At 44.0% G+C, this 20,980-nt stretch overlaps 2 protein-coding genes across 5 annotated transcripts in view; one reads left to right on the forward strand and one right to left on the reverse strand.

The window, feature by feature from the left end:
• Window positions 1-2,662: 2,662 nt before the first annotated feature.
• TMEM213 (transmembrane protein 213) lies at window positions 2,663-6,776 on the reverse strand. Its single transcript, XM_053407016.1, has 3 exons — window positions 6,470-6,776; window positions 4,229-4,270; window positions 2,663-3,158 (listed from the first exon to the last, which is right to left on the reverse strand). The coding sequence occupies exons 1-3, from the start codon at window positions 6,540-6,542 to the stop codon at window positions 2,989-2,991; spliced, it is 285 nt and encodes a 94-aa protein (XP_053262991.1). The 5' UTR covers window positions 6,543-6,776; the 3' UTR covers window positions 2,663-2,988.
• Window positions 6,777-12,236: 5,460 nt separating this feature from the next.
• Window positions 12,237-20,980, forward strand: part of ATP6V0A4 (ATPase H+ transporting V0 subunit a4) — a 37,790-nt gene continuing 29,046 nt past the window's right edge. The window contains exons 1-4 of one of the 4 annotated variants that reach the window (XM_053407014.1): window positions 12,237-12,411; window positions 15,945-16,077; window positions 18,601-18,679; window positions 19,823-19,917. In XM_053407014.1, the coding sequence (XP_053262989.1) occupies window positions 15,961-16,077; window positions 18,601-18,679; window positions 19,823-19,917 (291 nt within the window). In that variant the 5' untranslated portion in view covers window positions 12,237-12,411; window positions 15,945-15,960. Of the gene's footprint in view, window positions 12,412-14,719; window positions 14,939-15,941; window positions 16,078-18,600; window positions 18,680-19,822; window positions 19,918-20,980 lie in introns of those variants that run through there. The other 3 variants (XM_053407015.1, XM_053407012.1, XM_053407013.1) reach the window with 3 other exon arrangements.

Genomic DNA, 20,980 nt, shown 5'->3' on the forward strand with positions numbered 1-20,980 from the left:
ACAATATGAAATTTTGTCTTTTCCCCCACCCCAACTTACTGATCATTGCTTTAGAGACACACATTTCAAGAAAGAGATTTACAGAGTGAAAAAGATTCCAGGTGGAACGAATATGATGAAGGCTTTTGGCTGTGTATATCACGAGAGGAGCAAGTGAAGGAAATGAGCATGATTGAACTTTGAGAAGATGGCAGCAGCAATCTTAACCACTTTCCACCTCACTTTTGTGAGGTGGGTGTAGGGGCCGGTGGGAATGTAACTAAAGACTTCGTGCAAAGCTTTCTTTGGAAGAAAATAATGTATGTTTGCCTTATTGAAAAAGGAACAAGAGTTCATGTATTCTATATGTAGCAAAATCTTCTGTTTAGTCAGTCTACATTAGTTCTGTGCACACTCCCAACCCAGGGACAACCGACCCCAAATCTGCCCCCAAATTAATTAATTTAATTGGGCTTTTGTTAAACCCTTAAATATGGTTGGGATGGGTTGTGGGAAGATGACACCCCACAGGACTGAATACCAGTGTCCCCTCTCCAGATACTTCCCAGACAGGACTTCCCACAGCCCATTCTCAAGGTCCTGTTGCTACGGTAACCACCCAAATCTCCACTCAAAATGGGTTTATTGGATCGTATAACTTAGGGCAGTACTTTAGGGCACTGCCAAATTGAGCTTCAGTTTGTCCACATTCAGTTTGTCACTGATCTGGGATGTTGAAGTATACCTTCCATGGCCAACTGGACTGATGTGAGTGTGGTCAGGATTGTGGCATCAAGCTCCATCTTTCCATATGATTTCTCCCAGTTGTTTGGTGTTCAGGTTACAACAGCATAGTAGACAGACTGGTGTCCCTCAGAGCCCTATACAGTGGTACCTCGGGTTACATACGCTTCAGGTTACATACGCTTCAGGTTACAGACTCTGCTAACCCAGAAATAGTGCTTCAGGTTAAGAACTTTGCTTCAGGATGAGAACAGAAATCTGGCGGCGCGGCGGCAGCAGGAGGCCCCATTAGCTAAAGTGCTGCTTCAGGTTAAGAACAGTTTCAGGTTAAGTACAGACCTCCAGAACGAATTAAGTATTTAACCCGAAGTACCACTGTATAGGACTCTGAGGGACACCATAAGACAATAGCCATAGTATCAAGCAGAAGGCCCCCAGCACCACCTTCTGGAAATTTCCTCCAGGATGTATCAGAGGCACAGCAAAACTGGTCCTCAAGCTTCACCCCTACCAAAAGGATATCAAAGTTATAAAAAGGCACAGAGAAGTCCAGCAGAACCAACAGGGAAAAACTGCCCCAGTCCAGTTCCCAGTGTAGCTTGTCACACAGGGCAGCCAAGGTTATTTCAGTCCCAAACATTGGCCAGAAACTTGATTTACATGGTTAGATAGAGTTCAAACCAACTTTACTGAGTGCAAAGCCTTGATATAGTTATTCCTGGACACACACATGAAACAATCACTCTTAGTTGAAATTTCAAACTTGGCTGCATTCCAGCTGATCAGGTGCAACTGGGTCTTGATCTATAGCTCTTTGTACCTCAGTAATGAGATGTAAATTAACCCCACACCTGATTTCATTCCATTCAGGCCTGAGTGCTTAAACTCTGCTCCAAGCTGTAAGGCCTACTCACATGCCCATTCACATGTCGATTATCTCCTGCATTCATGTAATGAAAAGAGTGTGCAAATACATCCTTGCTGCAATGGTGAGTTTTTTGTGTTTGTTTTTAGTTAGACTCACTTCTCAGCTGTGTACTGAGCCTTGGGCAAATCACCACTTATGTGGTGGAGCACAACTAGAAAATTGCACTGAAAATTGAATATATATTTACTGCCAAGTCACTTGACATATTCCCTGATTTATGCTGGGCTTTTGTTGCAACGCAGTGTGTGCTTTTTTACCTCCAGGAGAAAATAAAATGCAGCATGTCAAATAAGACCTAGTTGCTCCATTCAAAAAACCGCAAAAAGAAACATTTACACACAGAAACACTAGTTCTCAGATATTAGAGTTGTAGTTCAGCCTATTAGCAGCCTTTATGTAGGGTGGGTTAGATTTTGATTCAGAGAAACATTGAACACTCTAATGACTTTCTCCTCAGTGAGAACTAGGCTATAGTGACGGGCATTTCTCTATACATAATGATTTGTCTGTGACAGATAATAACAGGTTATAAGGAGGCTATCAGGCAAATATTTGTGATTCTCTTTTAAATGTATGGTTCTGTTTATAAAAATGGGAGTCAGAAGGGTTATTTTGCTTCCCTATATTGTAGTCTTATTACCAACAATGTGAAAACAAAGTTTCCTTGCCCTTTAAAACATCACAGTGAATGCCGCAGATTTTTAAAAAATAGTGAATAGACCATAATTTTTTGGGCGGGAGGAGGGTGGCAGTTTCTGCATGGCAGTTGAGAAATGAGCTGAAGTAGAATGGAAACACAATTAAGTTGTTGTGCAAGCATCTGATCTTGTGTTTACTGTACATCAGAAGCGGGTTAGGGTGGGGGGACCTTTAGCTTTCTAAAAAAGAACCAAGAAATATTTCCTCATTTACCGGTCTTGGGTTCATACAAAGAGAGAAAGCCGCTGACCGTTCAAAATGTCACAGCATGTGTCATCGGAAGTAAATGCTGGCTAGTTCAAGGTTTACAGATTCTCCATCCCAGTTTCAGAGGGTGTAAATTGTTCTTTTCACAACTATGACAGAAGACGCAAGGAAACCAGTGCACACATATTTGACAGAGCAGCTACAAGAAGGAATGGGTTTTCTTCCAGAGGCTTGGGAAGTTACAGGGATTTTTATAAAAACGATAAAGCATATCTTGGCCATGCTTTGTTCCTCAACTTAGGCCCTTTTTATGAAGCCATGAATAACATACGTTTTCTGTACTTAGCAGAGCAGGCTAAGTGACTTTCTTCATCCCCTTGTCTCATCCCATACGACAGAAAGATATAACTAGCTGTAAGCTTAGCCAAGTGTCATGCTGCCAAATATTTGGGTTCATCAGGTCTGAGCTTCATGAGTTTATCAATGCAGAGAAGGATAAGCGTGAGGAACCAGAGACTCCACCCGACAGCTGCAGCGATCCAGCCATATTCATCCACTCCAAACTGACAACATCTGGAGGCCTCTGAGCAGAAACTGACATCTGATGACAGAGAAAGAGAAGAGAGCCTGTCTTGGTTTGGTGATATATATACTGTATATGACTTTCTGCTGGTACAACATAAAAGGTAGGTTAAACCTTGAATGTCTTATCAATATGGAGGTCACCTCACAGTACTGTACATTGTACTCTGTACACAAAGGATAGCGACCAAACCATTTTATTTACAATAACTTAAAATAAGCAGGGGAGCAGCCAACCAGGATTCTGTCTTCCTATCTATTCTTGCATCGAAAGGAGTTGGGTGACCCTAGGGGTCCCTTCCACCTCTATGATTCTGAGATCTTCAGCTGCCTCAGGGCTCCACCACTCCTGTGCTTGGTGTAAAATGGATGCCAGACTCTTGGGAACTGAGACATACAAAACTTGTGAGGGTGACATAGCCACAGCAGTGAAGGGGCAGGAGGAGGCAAGCCCGAGGCAGCAATGAATGCCTGACCGTGGGGGCCCAGTGGTGGGAGCCTTACACCCTGACTCCTGGATTACTTTAACTAAAAGCCCTACAACGAATGAATTAATTTATTTTTTTGGTCACAGACCAGTTCCAGCCCACATACAATATCAAGGAAGACATAAAACACGATAGGGATACATTTGAATTTGCAGTTAGGTATAACAGGGACAATACAGATATAGCAACAGTTAATATATATATATAAAAATTAAAACTTAAGTCACTAACACATATCCTAAACTTATCATTTAAGGCCTTAATTATTATGACAGCACAGCTTGTTCCCTAAGTTTTATGGCAATCACACAGATTTTGGCTACCCTTAATGTGATCTCAGGATCCTTGTCCTCTACCAGGAATTTTAGACATTGAAGTTCAGATTCATTTGGAGATTTTTGCATAGCAGGGGTGATAAATACCGAGCGTATATCCCTGTAGAAATGGCAGCGTAACAAGGCATGAGAGACAGTTTACAACGATTTCTAACACCACACAGCTTTTTCAGAATGTACTGCCACCATGCGTGGCATTATATTTGGGTTCCGTAAGCAAGGTTGCTCACATTCTGAACACTGGAAACAGAAGTAATGATACTTACGAGGACATAAGTCTGAAGAGTTGGAAGAGTGTCCGTCAGTCGCTAGAAAATAAGAGAAAGCTATGCTTTAGACTGAGAAACCTGAGAACAGATTTAGATTCCTACCTTGGGAAAGCTGAGGAAGTGCCTTCTCCATCTCCTACATGGAGACAACATCCCTAAAGAATTCCTTGATTGTGTGCTCATTATTTTTTGTTCCTAAGAAAAGGCCAGATCTCAAGAGCTCTCTGAATTCACGGTAGCTCCCTTCCTGGAGAGTGAAAATATGCACTCCATGCTTATTGCCGTCCTCCTCATACACTTCTAAACACTGTTCTGCACCATATATATGGGCCTTGGGGTACCTTCCAACTCTACAATTATGTTATTCTGTGACTGAAAGCACATTCAACTCACATTCAAAGCACATGGCTCTCCCCCAAAGACTCCTGGCAAAAGTGGTCTGTTAAGAGTGCTGGAAAAAGGGACGTGGGTGGCGCTGTGGGTTAAACCACAGAGCCTAGGACTTGCCAATCAGAAGGTTGGCGGTTCGAATCCCAGCGACGGGGTGAGCTCCCGTTGCTCGGTCCCTGCTCCTGCCAACCTAGCAGTTCGAAAGCACCTCGTGCAAGTAGATAAAGCTCAAAGCAGGAAGCTCAAAGGCGTTTCCGTGTGCTGCTCTGGTTCTCCAGAAGCGGCTTAGTCATGCTGGCCACATGACCCAGAAGCTATACACCGGCTCCCTCGGCCAGTAAAGCAAGATGAGTGCCGCAACCCCAGAGTCGGCCACAACTGGACCTAATGGTCAGGGGTCCCTTTACCTTTACCTCAAGAGTGCTGGAAGTATGGCTCTGTGGGAGGGGAAACTACAGTTCTCAGGATCCTTTGGGAGAAACCATGTACTTTCAATGTGCATTGGGTGTGCTTTAAATGTATGGTGCGGGTGTGCACAGTCTTGCGAGTGTGCATGTTGTGATCAAATAACTGCCCAACCAGTTATTGATTGATTGATTTTTGAAATTAAGTAATCGCAAGTAACTAACATGGAAAGTGCGAAGGTAGGGTGGCCTTAGTCCCAGTCATGAACACAGAGAAATGGAACTACTTCATGGGTTGCCGCTGCAGTGCTCACAGGTGCACTGCCTGCTTTCTGCAGCCTTTCATCTCTATCCTCCTCAAATTGGACTGGGATGGTTAACTCTGGATTCCCAAACTGTGCTCTCAGGAAAATCCCTCCCCAAAGAGATTAGGCTTGGGAAGCAAAAACACTTTTTGAACCAATATGCTGGATTTCAGGGGGGAAATTAGTGTGCATGCGTGTGCCTGGTTGCAGGGAAAGTGTGCCCATCTTCAAGGTGCTGCAAACAGCTTCTCATTTGCAAATGTGCCCATTGGGCCCCCTCTGGTCTGCTCTTGACTGGCAGCAGCTCTTTGTGGTTTGCGGGGGGGGGGGGGAGCTTTCCTATCTCCTGAAACCTGACCCTATTTTTTAAAAAAGCACCCTGAGATTCCAGCGATAGGAAACATAGAACCTTCTGTGTGCAAGGCATGTCCTGCCTCACTGAGCCACCGTCTTCCCATTTTTGCACTTCCCATTGCAAAGCTTTAAAACTTTGCCCTAATATACAGTGGTACCTTGGGTTAAGTACTTAATTCGTTCCGGAGGTCTGTTCTTAACCTGAAACTGTTCTTAACCTGAAGCACCACTTTAGCTAATGGGGCCTCCTGCTGCCACCGTGCCACCGCCATGCAATTTCTGTTCTCATCCTGAAGCAAAGTTCTTAACCTGAAGCACTATTTCTGGGTTAGCGGAGTCTGTAACCTGAAGTGTATGTAACCTGAAGCATATGTAACCCGACGTACCACTGTAACAGCCGTACATGGCTTCCCTAGGTGCCACAATGAACCTTTCCAAGCATTTCTTCTTTGTGAAATATCTTTAGCCAAGATACCCTGGCCTTTGGTTTATCGAGCCTGATTTTTCATTGTATGTGGCAATTTAATATTTTTTAAAATAAAAAAATCCATACCTTTTTCCAAAGTAGCATTCGTTGCATTGATCAATCTCCTAACTAAGGTATTTTAAAAACAATTTTTTTTCCTTTTCTTGAGGATGACAGTAAGACAGCACATGCATTTCTAAACACAAGCCCCTCTTCCACTACGCAGCCACATAGATTGCCAACTTCACCCCCACACACCTGTGCAACAATATCCCAACTACAACCCTAAGTTGTGACAAATCAGAAAAGGATGAATCACCTTTCGCAAGCGAATTCTGGCAAGCAGAGGACAGCAAGAGGATGGCAACAGCAATCCAGGTTAGCGGTTCCATCCCTGAATTTTGGCCCCTGGCCCGCAATCCTTGTGCTGATCAGAACTGAAGCCTCTGTCAGGAAGGAGAGAGGTGATTGTAGCAATTCAGTGCAAAGTCAAATGCCTTGTCCAGACCGGTGGGTGGAGAAAATTAACTTCCTGCTGTGCCGCTCAGACACCTTGAATTCACCTACTGGCAGGTGAGTTTAACCCAAACAAGAAACAAATAGCCCATCCTCCCAGGCTGTTGTGACTCCTGGGGCTTTTAGGGATGTTAATAGCAAATAGCAAAACACTCCTTTCCTTGCATTTGGCAGCAGTTATACTTCTCTGGGATGCTGCTAATTTGAACACATGCTATTCCTAAGAAGATTTGGATATTATTTATTAGTACAGGGGGGAAACGGCATGTAAATTGTACTCCCTGATGAAAACCGAGAACTCACAATGCTTTGAGTTCCACTAATACATAACTGAAAAGGACAGCAAAGGAGAATTCAGCTGTATTTAAATGCACAATAGACTCACTTATAGGTCAATATGAAAATTTAGAATGCTGTATATCAACTATTTACTTTGATTTAATTAAAAATACATGACAACTCACTGTTGTGAGTAAAATGGTGCCCAGGTGGCTTGTGTGCCAGGGATGGATGGTGACCAGTGGGACTGGCAGGGCAAAAGGTAGAGAAACTAAGAGGATGTGAAGTCATAGCCACCATCTGATTGGCTCTAAATAAGAGGCAGGTGGGGGGGTAGGCTGAGCCTCCAAGCAGTTTGCCTGCTGAGTCTGCTGCCCAGCTGCCAATGTTGCCGGGCAACTTCAAGGCCTGCTACACTCCATTCTTCAAGTTCTTCATCTATAAACCAAGTTGGGGCAAGGTAGTCCTTCCAAGAGCAGGCAGTCCCCTATAGAGGACAGATCTTGGAATGAACGTCCAATCATGGTTGACAAAAGAGATCAACAATGATCTGTACCTTTATTCTCACCTGTTTCCACTGCTTGCTGGGTTAGTCCAATGGCCCAGATAATCTAGCATTCTGTTCTTTCTGTGGCCAACCAAATCCCACAAACAGGACCTGCTCATTGGCCCACAGCAACCAGAGAGATATTTCCTCTGGTACTGGAGGTAATATAACAATCATGTTTATTGACTTATTTGCTATGGCCTTATCCATCATGAATTTATCTAAAATTCATGAATTTGGGGAAGGGCCATATCTCAGTGGTAGAACATCTGCCTTGCATGTCTTGAAGGTCCCAGGTTCATCTCCAGGTAGGGCTAGGAGAAACACCAGCCTCAAACCCTATAGAGCCCTTTCCAGTCAGTGTAGACCAGGCTTTCTCAACACCTGGGTCTCCAGGAGTTGTTGGACTACAACTCCCATCTTCCCTGACCACTGGTCCTGCTAGCTAGGGATGATGGGAGTTGTAGTCCAACAATATCTGTGGTTCCAAGGTTGAGAAAGGCTGGTGCAGACAATACTGAGCAAGATGGATCAATGGCAAAAGGCACCCTCCTATATTCCTAAGTTCCTAAAGCACTTTAAGAAATGAACATAACTACATATTGTGGTAGCAACATGTGAAGATATAGGTGGGGAATTCTGCTCCCCACCTCTGGCTACACACAGCAGGAATCCAGGATGAGACAATGTAGACAGAACAGCTGTTCTGTTCAAACTGTTTGGTAGCTTAAAAGGAAATATTATTCATGCAAATGTTGACATTTTTGTAATTGCGACTTTAGCCCAGCTATTTAAAGTCTTTCCTTACATGAGTCAATATTTGTCTATGGATCAGTATGGAATTTTTTTTGTATATTTAGAATTATCCTTCAGTGTTTGGTGTTACAGGTCAGTTTTGTTTTCTATTTAAACTTCTAAGGAAGTTGTGGCAGCCTCCGCCCAGCCTCTGATGGCCCGTTCTTGCTGGGTCTGCCTTTCTGTTTGTTGATATTCAAACTGGATTAGGACGGCTTTTATTCCTCTTCTGAGTATGTTACACACCAGTCATCTTTCCACAGCTGCTCATTAAGCATGAACTAATATTAACACTCATCTTAAAAGGCAGGACTTAAAATCAATGCATGAGATTGTCTTGATTTCTCACCCCTGCCCTGCAACATTCATTCTCTCTCTCTCTCTCTCTCTCTCTCTCTCTCTCTATATATATATATATATCCCTGCTTAACCCAGGCTGCTATTGGGGTGCCCTCTAAATGTTGTAGACTGCAACTCCCAGTATTCCTGGCTATTGGCCATGCTGGCTGGGAATGATGGGAGTTGCAGTCCAACTGGAGGGTGCAACATTGGCTACTCATGGCTTGACCCAGACATTTGATTGCATCAACTTCAGAAAAGGAAAGTTCCCTGTCATTGCTCCTTGCGTTGATCAATCACTTAGCCTTCTTCTTTGTACATGGAGGAGAGAGCTGTCAAAGGCTACTAACCATGATGGCTTATGCTCTGCCTCCACAACTGGAGCAATCAGGTCCTTCTTGCTGGTTTCCCACCGCCATCTGGCTGGACCATTGGCCTGATCCAGCAGGCTCTTTTTGCATTCTGATGCTCTTACTGATGTTGAAAGGATTTCCAGCTCCCAACAGCATGTTGCAGAACTGAAGGTGAACCTCATACATGCATTGATTATTTCATGGAGGGGGTGGGTGGGAGGCACAGCCCCTTACACCATAGCTTCTGACTCTATGGCTGTGCACACACCTTGACTGGAAACCCCCCCCCCAAAAAAAAACCCTATCATAATATATTTAAAGCACACTCCTCTGGAATCCTGCGAACTGTCTTTTGTTATGAGTGCTGTAGTTTTGTGAGTGTGAACTACACTTCCCAACGATCTTTGGGGGAGATGTGTCCTTGAAATTGTTAGAATTTCTGCTCCATGATTGCAGTCATGGGATTTTTGTCTATCACATGATGGTATATGTTTTGACTCCACAGAGTGGAAAGTGACAGAGACAGAATGTTTGTTTTACTGTGTTCCGTGAAGTGGGACAATTGTCCTTTGTTCTTTCTCTTTGCTGTCTGATGCTAGAGAGAGAGGGAGCCATGTTGCAGTGCTCCGTGTATGTTTATATGTAAATAAAGTAGATTAGCCAAAATGCTGAGTTGCTGAGGTCTGTTACGCATGATGCGCAAACTCTGCGGATCCCTAAGTGTGCCAGTGTCGGTTGGCATTGGTCACTGTGATGTTCGGGCTGAAGAAAGCTTTTGAAGCTCCCAAACGATCGACCAGGAGGGAGAGAACATTCCGCTTGGGCATGTGTCTCTACCAGGGTCCTACTTGAGTGTAGGCTGAGGTCCTGACAGAAATGTGTTTGGAATGTATGGTGGATACACAGCGTTTGAAAAGGATTTGCTGCCAGATTATCAGAATTGGATTGGAATCCATTCTTCTTCTTCTTCTTATTTTATTTTCCCACCCATCTGACAGGGTGGCCCCAGCCACTCCGGGTGGCTTCCAGCAGATATAAGAATGCAATAAAACATTAAACATTGAAAACTTCCTTCAGAGGTTTGGTGCTGCATGAGAGTGCAGGGGTCAGATTGCAGCCTGTAGCCTCTTTTGGAACGTGCTCCCCTTTATCTTTCCTATCAGCCATTGTAAAGCGCTGCCTGGAATAAGAGATGGGTTGCAGCACAGTGTGGATCACACACGTTGCAGAGCTAGATGGATTAATGGTCTGACTCAATATGAGGCAACTTCTTCCATGATTCTCAGGAGGAGCGTGACTGCCTCCCTCTTGGGTGATTTTTCTTCTTCTTACTTCAGGCATACCAACCACCTTTTTGCCCTTAACCTAGTTTAAAGGGATGTAGCCTAAACAAATTGGGATGGAGCTCTATGTACAAGCACATCACACCTTGTTGGGGCAACAACAGCCATACCGAAGAGATAAAAAAAAAGCCTTCTCTTCAGGACACTCTCCTGCTGTCACAAGGCCTGGCGCTGAACAAGAAGCGCTGCATCTGTTATTTGGCTATAAAATGGGTGTGAGCTGTTGACGTTTTGGGTTGAGGAAGCAGAGGAGCACAGCTCCCTTTAACTCGCCACATTCCACAGCATCACAGTGGTACCTCGGGTTACAAATGCTTCAGGTTACAGACGCTTGAGGTTACAGACTCCGCTAACCCAGAAATAGTACCTCAGGTTAAGAACTTTGCTTCAGGATGAGAACAGAAATCGTGCTCCGGCAGCGCAGTGGCAGCGGGAGGCCCCATTAGCTAAAGTGGTACCTCAGGTTAAGAGCAGTTTCAGGTTAAGAACGGACCTCCAGAACGAATTAAGTTCTTAATCTGTTTCCACTTAGCCTAACTCTGATATGAGAAGTGAATAGCCAGGAGAAAATGGCTCAAAGCAGCAGACTTTGGCAACAGAGGGCGGGAGAGAGGAAGAAGGTTTTGCTCCCCTCCCTATGTGCTATTTTTTAAGAATAAAAATAATAACGACCCATTATATAGCTAAACAAACAAGGTCACATCTACATGTACGTATACCACTTCAACAGTCTCTGGCATTCACTGAACTGGGAACTGTAGGCTCGTGAGGTCCGCATGCATGACAAACTGCAGTTCCCAGCAGTTGCAGCCTGTGGGGCAGCACAGGTGGGACTCCATTGCTCTCCCAGCTTCCCAACACCGTGGGTCACTGTCGCTAACCAAGAGACAGAGTTGGGAAGTGCAGGGAACATGGCTTTTTAGATATGAAATGGAGGAGGCACCATCTTGTCCCTTGCCTCAGGTAGCAAAATGTCTTGGGATGGCCCTGGTAAAGAACTGTGTTTGGGGATGCTTTCAGGAAAGAGATCTGGGAAGTTGCCTTATACTGAGTGAGAACAATGGTTCATCTGGCTCGGTACTATCTACAATAACTGCAATTGGCTCCCAGGGTTTCAGGGAGGGGAAGTTGCGCCTCCCCCCCCCCCAATGTTGTAAGACTACAACTCCCATTATCCCTGACCATTGGCTATGCTGGCAGGCACCGATAAGAGCCGGAATCTGACAATATCTGGAGGACCACCAGCAGTTTGATGGAGGTCTTTCATTCCCGTATGTGTAAGCTAACAGTGTTCTTCAGCCCCAGGTCCCCAGAGGGAACTACATTTCTCATCATCCCTAAACTGGCTGTGGATGATGGGAGCTGTGGTCCAACAACATCTGGGGACTGAGCTAACATATTTGGCAACAATCACTTCCCCCAGTGTCTTCTCCTAAGAAGGAAAGGAGACCTGACCTCTCTATCCCAAACTTCTAGGGGGACTTCAGCAGGCTGATGTCTTCTCCTTCTCCAATTCCTGTTTTCATTCTGCAACAGCCTTTCCCAATGTTGGGTCTGCAGATGTTTTGGAAGTACAACTCGCATCATCCCTGAACATTGGCTATGCTGGCTAGGAATGATGGGAGTTGTAGTCCGACAACAGCTGGGGACCCAAAGACGGAGAAGGACCACTGTGGGGTGAGAATTGCAGAGAGATTGAAGAAGCAGAGGTATTTGTCTTCTGTTCTGCTGCATCTGCTTATAGAACAGGATAGCCGCCACCACCCCAACACAAACGTTGAGAAGGAATGGTTGTGTTTGTAATGGCAACACACACACACACTGTGCTGACACAACACTGTTAGTTCTTATCTCACAGATCTGACGCAGGAGGTTTAGATGGAGCAGCATGGCTCCTGATATTTCCACTCAACAACTGTAGGGAAAGGTCTTTCTGGTCTGGCCAGGACCAGTTTAGCTGTCCTGAGGACTTGCCTAGAAACTGCAGCTCACCCCAGTGTTTCAGTTGGAGCTCTGTCAAGCTGGAAACAGTTTCAGCATTCATTCAGGCTGCGCAGAGAGAAAGGAAACTGAAGAGCAGGTGACTGAGGTGAGATCTTGGCATGGATAACTAGCGGCAATTCTCAGAGGGGCATAGCCACTTCTCTGCATTCGCAGAGCCTATTGAATTTTCCTACAGATGGAAAATCACCTCAACATATGGATCCTGAATGTATTCTTCTTCTTCTCCCATTCAGAAGCAAATGGCCTCTCCCCTCTCCCCCAGTGAATAATGAAAGCTTTGATTAAATAGCTAAAGATGTATTTTGAAACCAGCAATTAACATCTAACAGCACAGGATTCCAAGGCTCTTTAATTGCTGGTGTGCTTGATCAAATTATAACCTCGGTACGAAGAAGCGAACAAGAGGCTAGCAGAAATGAATGTGAATGATTATTGCTTTTCATAAGCTGATGTGGATGAGGGATATGAATTGTATTTTAATCCAGCGGTGAAGAGCGATATGGAATCAGTTTAGCAATATTTATTCTTGAACTCTGCATGTGTGGAGGACAGCCCATGGACTTAAGAGACTGCATTTGTGCTCTTAGCATCCTTGAGGGTGCTTTGGATATGTGTAGTAAGCTCAAAATCTCAGGCGAATTACTTTTATTATCGAGTATATCCACTTCATGCAGGGAAGAATCATAGCTTGGTGGCAGAGGGCATGCTTTGCATCCACAAAGCCCAGATTCAGGTCCTGGTATCATCCATTAAAAGGAGCAGATATCAGGTGATGGTAAAAAAGGTATTCCTGAGACTATAGAGAACAGCTGAGTCAGATTAGATAGTACTGGCAGAGAGGGGCACATATTACGACCCAGTACAGAGCAGCTTCTTGGGATTTTACTTCTGTATGTTGACTGTGGATTGTGCCCTTAACCATTAAGGATGAATGCCTGGTAAATTTCAGTTTCAAAGTTTCTGGTCCTTGTCACCATATACCTTAATTCTACTTATCTTAATTTTCTGATACTGCTCTATAAAGCAAAAGCCTCTCTAAATTTTTATTATTATTATTATTTTAAATACATATTAAGTTTGAAGCTGAGGTGCCAGGATGGGCTTAAGATACTGAAAATGGGGGATGTGTTAGGTTGATGGAAACCCATGAAGGAATCTGGACTTCATTCCTAGAATGCTCTGTTTAAAAGAGTGAAGAAAGTACATGGGTGCCCTTGACTCTCCACAACCCTCTGCCCCCTATTACTTCTTTCTCAGTTTTGTTGATTTGTTTTGTAGTAGTGGAGGAGAGAAGGGATGGGGTGTGATCCTTAAAATGTCGGAATAGTCTTTAAACACCCATTCAAGATCCTCTATTGAGCATTTAGGGTGCACACCTTATTTCTGTTACTTTGGGTTGTCAATATTGTGTGTTTAAATGTTGGCACTTGCCCTGGGAGTTTGGGGAGAAGGGCAGGTAGTAATAACAACAACAACAATTTATTTAACTTATTTGGAATCTGATAAAACCATGGATAAGGAGCCTGATAGCAAGCCCCTTCCCTTCTTTCAAAGCCCCCAATTATTGTCCTTCGCATGCCCATTCTGTGCCATGGTCTGGTGGTGCACAATGCCACAACCCTGCTGAAATTAAACAGTTCCTGATCTGGTTAGTGACTGGATGGAAGGGTCTGGAGCAGCACAATCCAAAACTCTGCTTTTCCAAGGCTTTTGACCACGTGCAGAGAGTCCTATGCAGGGACAGTTGCATGTAGGCACTGTTCTGGCATGCAAAGGAATAAATGTAGGCAAGGGTCATCTAGTCTTGTTTTGTCTACTTGGGCTGGTAGCATCTCTCCATGGTCTCAGGCACAGCCTGCCCCCCCTTTACCTGCTACCTGATCCCTTTTAACTGGGGATGCCATGAACTGAACCTGAGAGTTTCTGGGTGCCAGTGGTGTGCTGTACCATTGAGCTATAGTTCCTCGCCAAATTTATGTAGATTAATTCAATGAGGCAAGATTACCTAATGGGAGATGCTCTAGGACCCCTGCTCTGGGCTGGGGGTGAACACTTAATTGCGAACTCAGCTGATGCGTGCCAAAACATCATTGTAGCCAAAGTGGGGCCAAGAGGAGGTTTTGCACAGCCTCCAAAGTTTGCAAAAGTACACAGGTGAAAGAACTGAATGGGTCAAATGCCAATAACCCAAAATAAGACCAGTGAGAAGGGCTGAGCATTCCACCCTGCAGTGTTTTGCTTCAGGTGAAACTTGTGAGCTTCTGATTCTGAACAGCTGCATGAATGAAAATTAAATGATGGTTAGGGCAGATTACAGACACCATGGATGGAAAAGAGCTGAGGGTCTTACAGGCCTTGACAGGCAGCCTTCTTCTCCTGCTCTGTTTTCCAAGGTAAAGCGTCATGGAAGCTCCTCAATGCTGCATGTCTGCCTCCTTCCCTGAAGGGGATGCTGCGACACCCCAGTTCTTCCGCCAAATTTCTCCCAGAACCCTCTTGTTCCTCTTCCTTGCAGAAGCAGGAATGGGACGGAAAGGAAAGGAAAGCTTTAGGGAGGCGTGGAGGAAGTTGCTACAGAGCAGGCCCTCTTTTTATACCTGCTTTCCCTCAGAGTTTGTTCTCTTCTTTTGACACCTCCCCATTCTTACGCAGCTGGGACGTTTGCAGCATGTGGGGTGGCAAACAATTTAAATAACAGGCCTGGGAGGGGGGGAATCACAAGAGAATCTAATAGTGAATACTAGTGATTCATTCAGATTCTGAAATATACTTTCCAGTGCTATCCTAAGCTTTTGCTGAACGTTGGTTCTTTAAAAAATCGCATGTTAGGGCCTAGGAAGAAACTTGCAATATTTTTCTAGATGTGGGCGACATTCACATTAATTTAAGGAATGGCTGTCTCTGATATTCTTTCCCCCAAAATTACGCCTTATTGTAGTAAGACACCAAAATAAAAATGGAATTTTTAAATATATGCGCTTAACCCTCAGTCTTTTAAAAATAGGCCTTTACTTATTAACCAGCTATAGCCTTACTTGATTAATCTACTAGTCATATGACTTAAACCTTATAGTCTTAATTTTTTAAAACTAGCACCTGTTCTTTTGTATACTGAATTGGCGCTCCTATCTTTTGTTGGGAAAGTATTGCTGTCTACCTCAGAGATACAGAATCCGTTGTTGTTTTGGGCTATGACTCTCAACATCCCTGACCTTTGCCATGCTAGCTGAGGCTGATGGGAGTTGGAGTCTAAACATCTGGAAGGCCATATGTTCACACACCTGCTCTGCTTTATATGGGAAAATGGAACTTGCATACTAGAATTCTAAATAATTTTATTTTACTGTGTGCTTGAGAGAGAGAATATAAGTGTGTGTGTGTGTGTGTGTGTGTGTGTGTGTGTGTGTGTGTGTATGAATGAATTCATTATACATTTAATCATGCCCATTAATTTCAGTGGGTCGAATCTGAGTAGGACTAAGCTTGGATGCAACCCTGTTGATACGACCGTAGCAAAACATATTTCTTGGTCAGTGCTACCAGCCCTCGTGGAGGGAGCTTGCAGTCCTTATACAGAGCTATCGTTTTCAGCATTTCTCTCAATATCCCCCACAGAAGAAGAAGAACATGCAAGATGGCGTCGGTGTTCAGGAGCGAAGAGATGTGCCTATCACAGCTTTTCCTACAGGTGGAGTCTGCCTATTGCTGCGTGGCAGAGCTTGGAGAGCTGGGCCTGGTTCAGTTCAGAGATGTGAGTAGACATGGGAACCTGTGGGGTGGGGAAGTGGTTGTTGGTTGCACTCTCAAGAACCAGCAGCAATGGTTAGAAGGTTCTCCAGAGGGTTTTCTTGCACTTATATGTACTCGGTGCCTTTTCTGTCACCATTCAGCCCCATGTAGAGTGGATTGCCATAGTCTAGATGTGAGGTTACCAGATCGTGCACTGCTGTATCCAGGCTATTCTGGTTCAGGAAGGGCCAAACTGGAAATAGGCTCTCCTGGCCACTGAGGCTACATGGACCTCCAGAGACAGCAGTGGCTCTAGGACATATGAACCTGTTTTTTCAGGGGCAACTCCATCTAGAGTTGTCTACCCAGTTTCTCCATCTTGTTGCGATTCAGCCTCAGTTTATTGGCCCTCATCCACCTCATTATGTCCTCTGGACACCAAAACACCTTTCTTGGGGCTCGTCCACACTTCCTGCTTTTCCTGTGCCTAGAAAGCATGGGTCCAAGAGCGGTCTTCAGTGCTGCATCAGAGCAAACATCAATCCAGACAAAACCCAGATTGCTGTTTGCTCTGATTGAGCGCTAAAGAGCAGTTTTCACTGGGGGAGAAGCAGCAGGACAAGATCAAGTGTGCTTAAGGCCCAAGACTAAACAGCCTCTTCTGATATTATAGAATCATAGGGTTGTAGAGCTGGAGGGCACCCTGAGGATCACCAAGGGCAACGCTCTGCAATGCAGGAATACGGTGCTGGAGATGCTCCTCCCACAGATATTCCTCCATCAGACAGTTGATCTGGGTTGCATGCATGCAATGCATTTAACATACATCCACACCCAAACCCACACCCACACCCCTCAAGGAATCCTGGGAATTGTACTTTGTTAAGGGTGCTGGGAGTTGTAGCTGAAGTTCCCAGGATTCTTTGGGGAAAACATGATTTGCTCTAAATGTATGCTGCCAAGACCTGCCAAGGAAAATGAAGAATATATTTATGTATGCAACAACGGTGGCAAGAGTTTTAATAGCACCAGGATGGAAGAATGAAGAAATCCCGACAAAAGAACAGTGGCAAGAGAAATTGATGGACTGTGTGGAATTGGCAAAACTGACGCACAAACTACATGACAAGGATAACTATGACTTTAAAGAAGAATGGGAACCTTTTACAAAGTATCTAAAGAATCAACAAAATGAGTTGGACTCCTTGGCAGGTTTTGAATAAACATCCACAAATTTATTTGTTAACATAATAGATAGATAGCTTAGAGATTCTTACACTTTTACAATATGCAGAGAACAGTATGTGTTAATAAACCAGAAAGAGGAAATGAGGGAAGTTGTAGGGGGGAGGGAGGGAGGATATGTGGGGGTGGGAGGGAAAAATGGGGGGAAATATAATTGTTGAGATAATTTGTTATGTGAAAACTGTTAATATTTTAAAATAAAATAAAAATAAATGTATGCTGTGTATGCAGTCAGCTGGAATCCTCACAGAAGCGAGTTCAACAGAGTTGTCCTCCTCCCTCACCAATACCATGGCGGTTCTGCCCGTCTTGGCTGTGACGAAAGGCAGTCTCTGCCTGGAAGCACCTTGACCCCAGTTAATATATAGGGTGGGAGCAGAAGAGGTTACAATGTCTGGACCAGAAGGACAGGGCAGCCTCTGCCGCAGAGTTCCTTCTCCTTTACTTTATTGGGATCGATAACGTCAGTCGGTGCTGGACTTTAGGCTCTCAAATTTCAGTGGCACCCTGCGCAGCGCTAAAATTCCTCCCTGCCTCACACTCTCTGTCCACAGCATTATTTTGGCGCCCCCTGCAGGACAGTGCCCAGTGCAAGTGTACTGACTATGCTACCCTAAAACCACCTCTGCTTCAATCCGTAGTGGTGAGGCGCTGTAAACAACTGCTTGCGGGATTTTGGACTCTGAAGGTTGCACTGTCTATGCATATACAGATGGAAAGCTTTCAAGAACGTTAAGATTTGTCTGTAAGATTGGCCCAGGGACAGCCAATCCTTTCAGATGAACTCTTTTAATTCATTTTGTAGCGGTTGGATTAATTTTTAATTTTTTGCAAATACGTACAAATCAAAACTTACAAACTTGAAAAAGAAAAAAGAAATTAAGGTTACAAAAGAAGAAGAAAAGAGAAAAAGAAAATAAAAAAGAAAATCAGAAACATAAATAAATATCATACACCGATACTGTTAAATCTTAATAAAGAAAAAAGAAAATCATAAATAAAATGACATAAAGTTATTCATTATTAAACTAATACTTTGCAGATCAAACACATATGTTTTAAACAATTACCTCTTCCATGTCACCCATTTTCCTAATAAGCTGACATTTCTTAAAGATTTCATTTTTTGTGTGCTTTTTGTTCTTTCGTTCTTTGGGCTTCCATCAGTCTCACAACAGTTCATTATTCCTAATTGAAACTAACTTATCTGTATTTCAGTGCATCCCTCGGCTTGGTATCAGGGAGTTGTTGTTTTTTACTTTTGCAGTGTTACCAATTTTTATTATTAATATTTATTTAGTTGAATGCAAATGTGAACAGCTTCCAGAGAAAATTTGTGAATGAAGTCAGAAGATGCGAATCCCTGGAAAGGATCCTTCGTAAGTAGACTTGTAACTTTCTTCTTGTGCTGTTCTTCACTAAAATGAGCTGCGGAACAGGTTTCTGCTTTATAAACAGAATAGTAACTCGGGGATGTAGCAGTAAAAGATGCTGGCTCCTTTTCTGAGAGGTTTTTTTAGCATATTAAAAAAAATATATATTCCCCCAGAAATAGAGTGTAAACACAAGACAGCATTAGGCTAGGTTCAATTCCTGGTATCAGGGCATTTTCAGGATACTGTTCCCGCAGGTGGGTGTAGTTTCAGACCCGTTTCAGAATGGATTTGTTTTGTAATTTACTAAACAGGCCATTATTCACCACTGGGCTATCTCTTCCCTTGACATGGCCCACAGCAGAGAGCCACCAAGCTTTCTGAGCCCATTTTGGGCCCATTTGCAAACGGGAGAAGTTGTTATAGACATCCTACACAGACCCCAAACAAATAATAATAATAAATTTTATTTATACCCCATCCTCCCTGGACAGAGCCAGGCTCAGAGCGGCTAACACCAGTAAAATTACAGTAAAAACATAATGGGGGGCGGGGAGGAGAACCAATTTAAAATACAGGTTAAAATGCAATTTAAAATGCAGCCTCATTTTAAAAGTAGTCCATAGGTCAAAACCATAAGGGGAGGGAAACGTAAGGGTCAGACTGAGTCCAAACCAAAGGCCAGGCGGAACAGCTCTGTCTTGCAGGCCCTGTGGAACGATGTCAAGTCCCGCAGGGCCCTAGTCTCTTGTGACAGAGCATTCCACCAAGTCGGGGCCAGTACTGAAAAGGCCCTGGCCCTAGTTGAGACCAGTCTAACCACTTTACGTCTTGGGACCTCCAAAATGTTGTCATTTGTGGACCTTAAGGTCCTCCACGGGGCATACCAGGAGAGGCGGTCCAGTAGGTACGTGGGTCCTAGGCCACACCAAACACACACCACACCCTGTTTTATTGGCTACAACTGAATGCTTCTTTTGAGCTTCATTTCAGAGGGGTGGGGAGGGACCTTCTGGGAGCCAAGGAAGACCTCTGGGGGGTACATGCGCACCCGTGGGTACCATGTTGGCGACTCTTGATGCAAAGTATAGCACCATTTTACATTCAGGTGAAAATTAGATGGCACCTTTCTTTCTGGTTTGCTCACAGGCTTTCTGGAGAGTGAGATGGGGGATGATATAGTGCTTTTCAAGCCTGAAAAATGCCCAGAGACACCGCTACCTCGAGAAATGATTGACTTAGAGGTAAGCAGTTTGGGACTGGTACATGCATGTGCCAGTCATGTGCTGGGGAAGTGTTGTGTGTGGCATTGGCAGTTGACCCACCGTATATATTAGGAGAACTGTATACTTCTTAATAGAAATACACTGCAAGGAGTTGTATTTGTCCGTCTGAGTGGGGTGGGGTGGGGTGGGGAGAAATCCAGAATTAACAGTAGGGCAATGCTTTTGTTACAAGCAAAAATAAACATGATGAAGCATTGTGATGAACTACGTTAGCTAAAACGATGAATGGTGGCTGCAAATTTCTAGCAGATCTTGCAGCTAAGGCTGTTTTAGGGTCCAGCGTTCTCCTAATTTTCTTAACTCATTCAGGCCGTAATCCTAAAATCAGAATGGGGAAACTAGGGTTCTCCAGATAATGTTGGACTCCCAGCTTGCTCAGTTCTTTGTGACATTTTTGTTGGTCTTCCAAAAAAGGCATTCCCAGTGGCTTTCCATCATGAGAACATATGAACATTATTGGATCATCAAGCTATAAAGTACTCTCTCTGATTTCTCCTGTGTCTCTGGTATAATCTCTATTGATATCTCGTATAATGAGAAATGAAAAGGGACCTATGTCTTTCCTCCACACTGAGAGCAGCCAACTTGGTGCCTTCCATATGTTATTAGACTGTACCTCCCATTGTCTCTGACCATTGGCCATACTGGCTGGGGCTGATGGGAGTTGGAGTCCAACATTATCTGGAGAACCCTAGTTTCCCCATTCTGATTTTAGGATTGCAGCCTGAATGAGTTAAGAAAATTAGGAGAACTCTGGACCCTAAAACAGCCTGTGCTGTGAGATCTGCTAGAGATTCACCGTCACCATTCATCATTTTAGCTAATGTTGGTGAAAGGAAGATTTGTTGTGTTTCCTGTTACTTGTTTTAGTGTCTACACATATCTTGAGTAATCCATGAATAATTCATTCTCGGGAACAGCGCTGAGATTTTAATATTCACGGCAAGATTGCCTAACATGCTGAGACGTATTTTGAAATGTTTACCGTGTAATAATCCATCTTTATAGTGATCTGTTTTGT

This window comes from Podarcis raffonei, chromosome 10 (genome assembly GCF_027172205.1).
Source record: "Podarcis raffonei isolate rPodRaf1 chromosome 10, rPodRaf1.pri, whole genome shotgun sequence".
Classification (NCBI taxonomy): Eukaryota; Metazoa; Chordata; class Lepidosauria; order Squamata; family Lacertidae; genus Podarcis; species Podarcis raffonei.

What these genes read in the sequence shown, in the direction of transcription:
- TMEM213 (XM_053407016.1), bottom strand. Translation starts at nt 6,542, where the DNA reads ATGGAACCGCTAACCTGGATTGCTGTTGCCATCCTCTTGCTGTCCTCT. An exon ending in CCAGAATTCGCTTGCGAAAG is followed by an intron (nt 4,271 to 6,469) that starts GTGATTCATCCT and finishes CTTATTTTCTAG; the next exon opens with CGACTGACGGACACTCTTCC. An exon ending in CTCTTCAGACTTATGTCCTC is followed by an intron (nt 3,159 to 4,228) that starts GTAAGTATCATT and finishes CTCTGTCATCAG; the next exon opens with ATGTCAGTTTCTGCTCAGAG.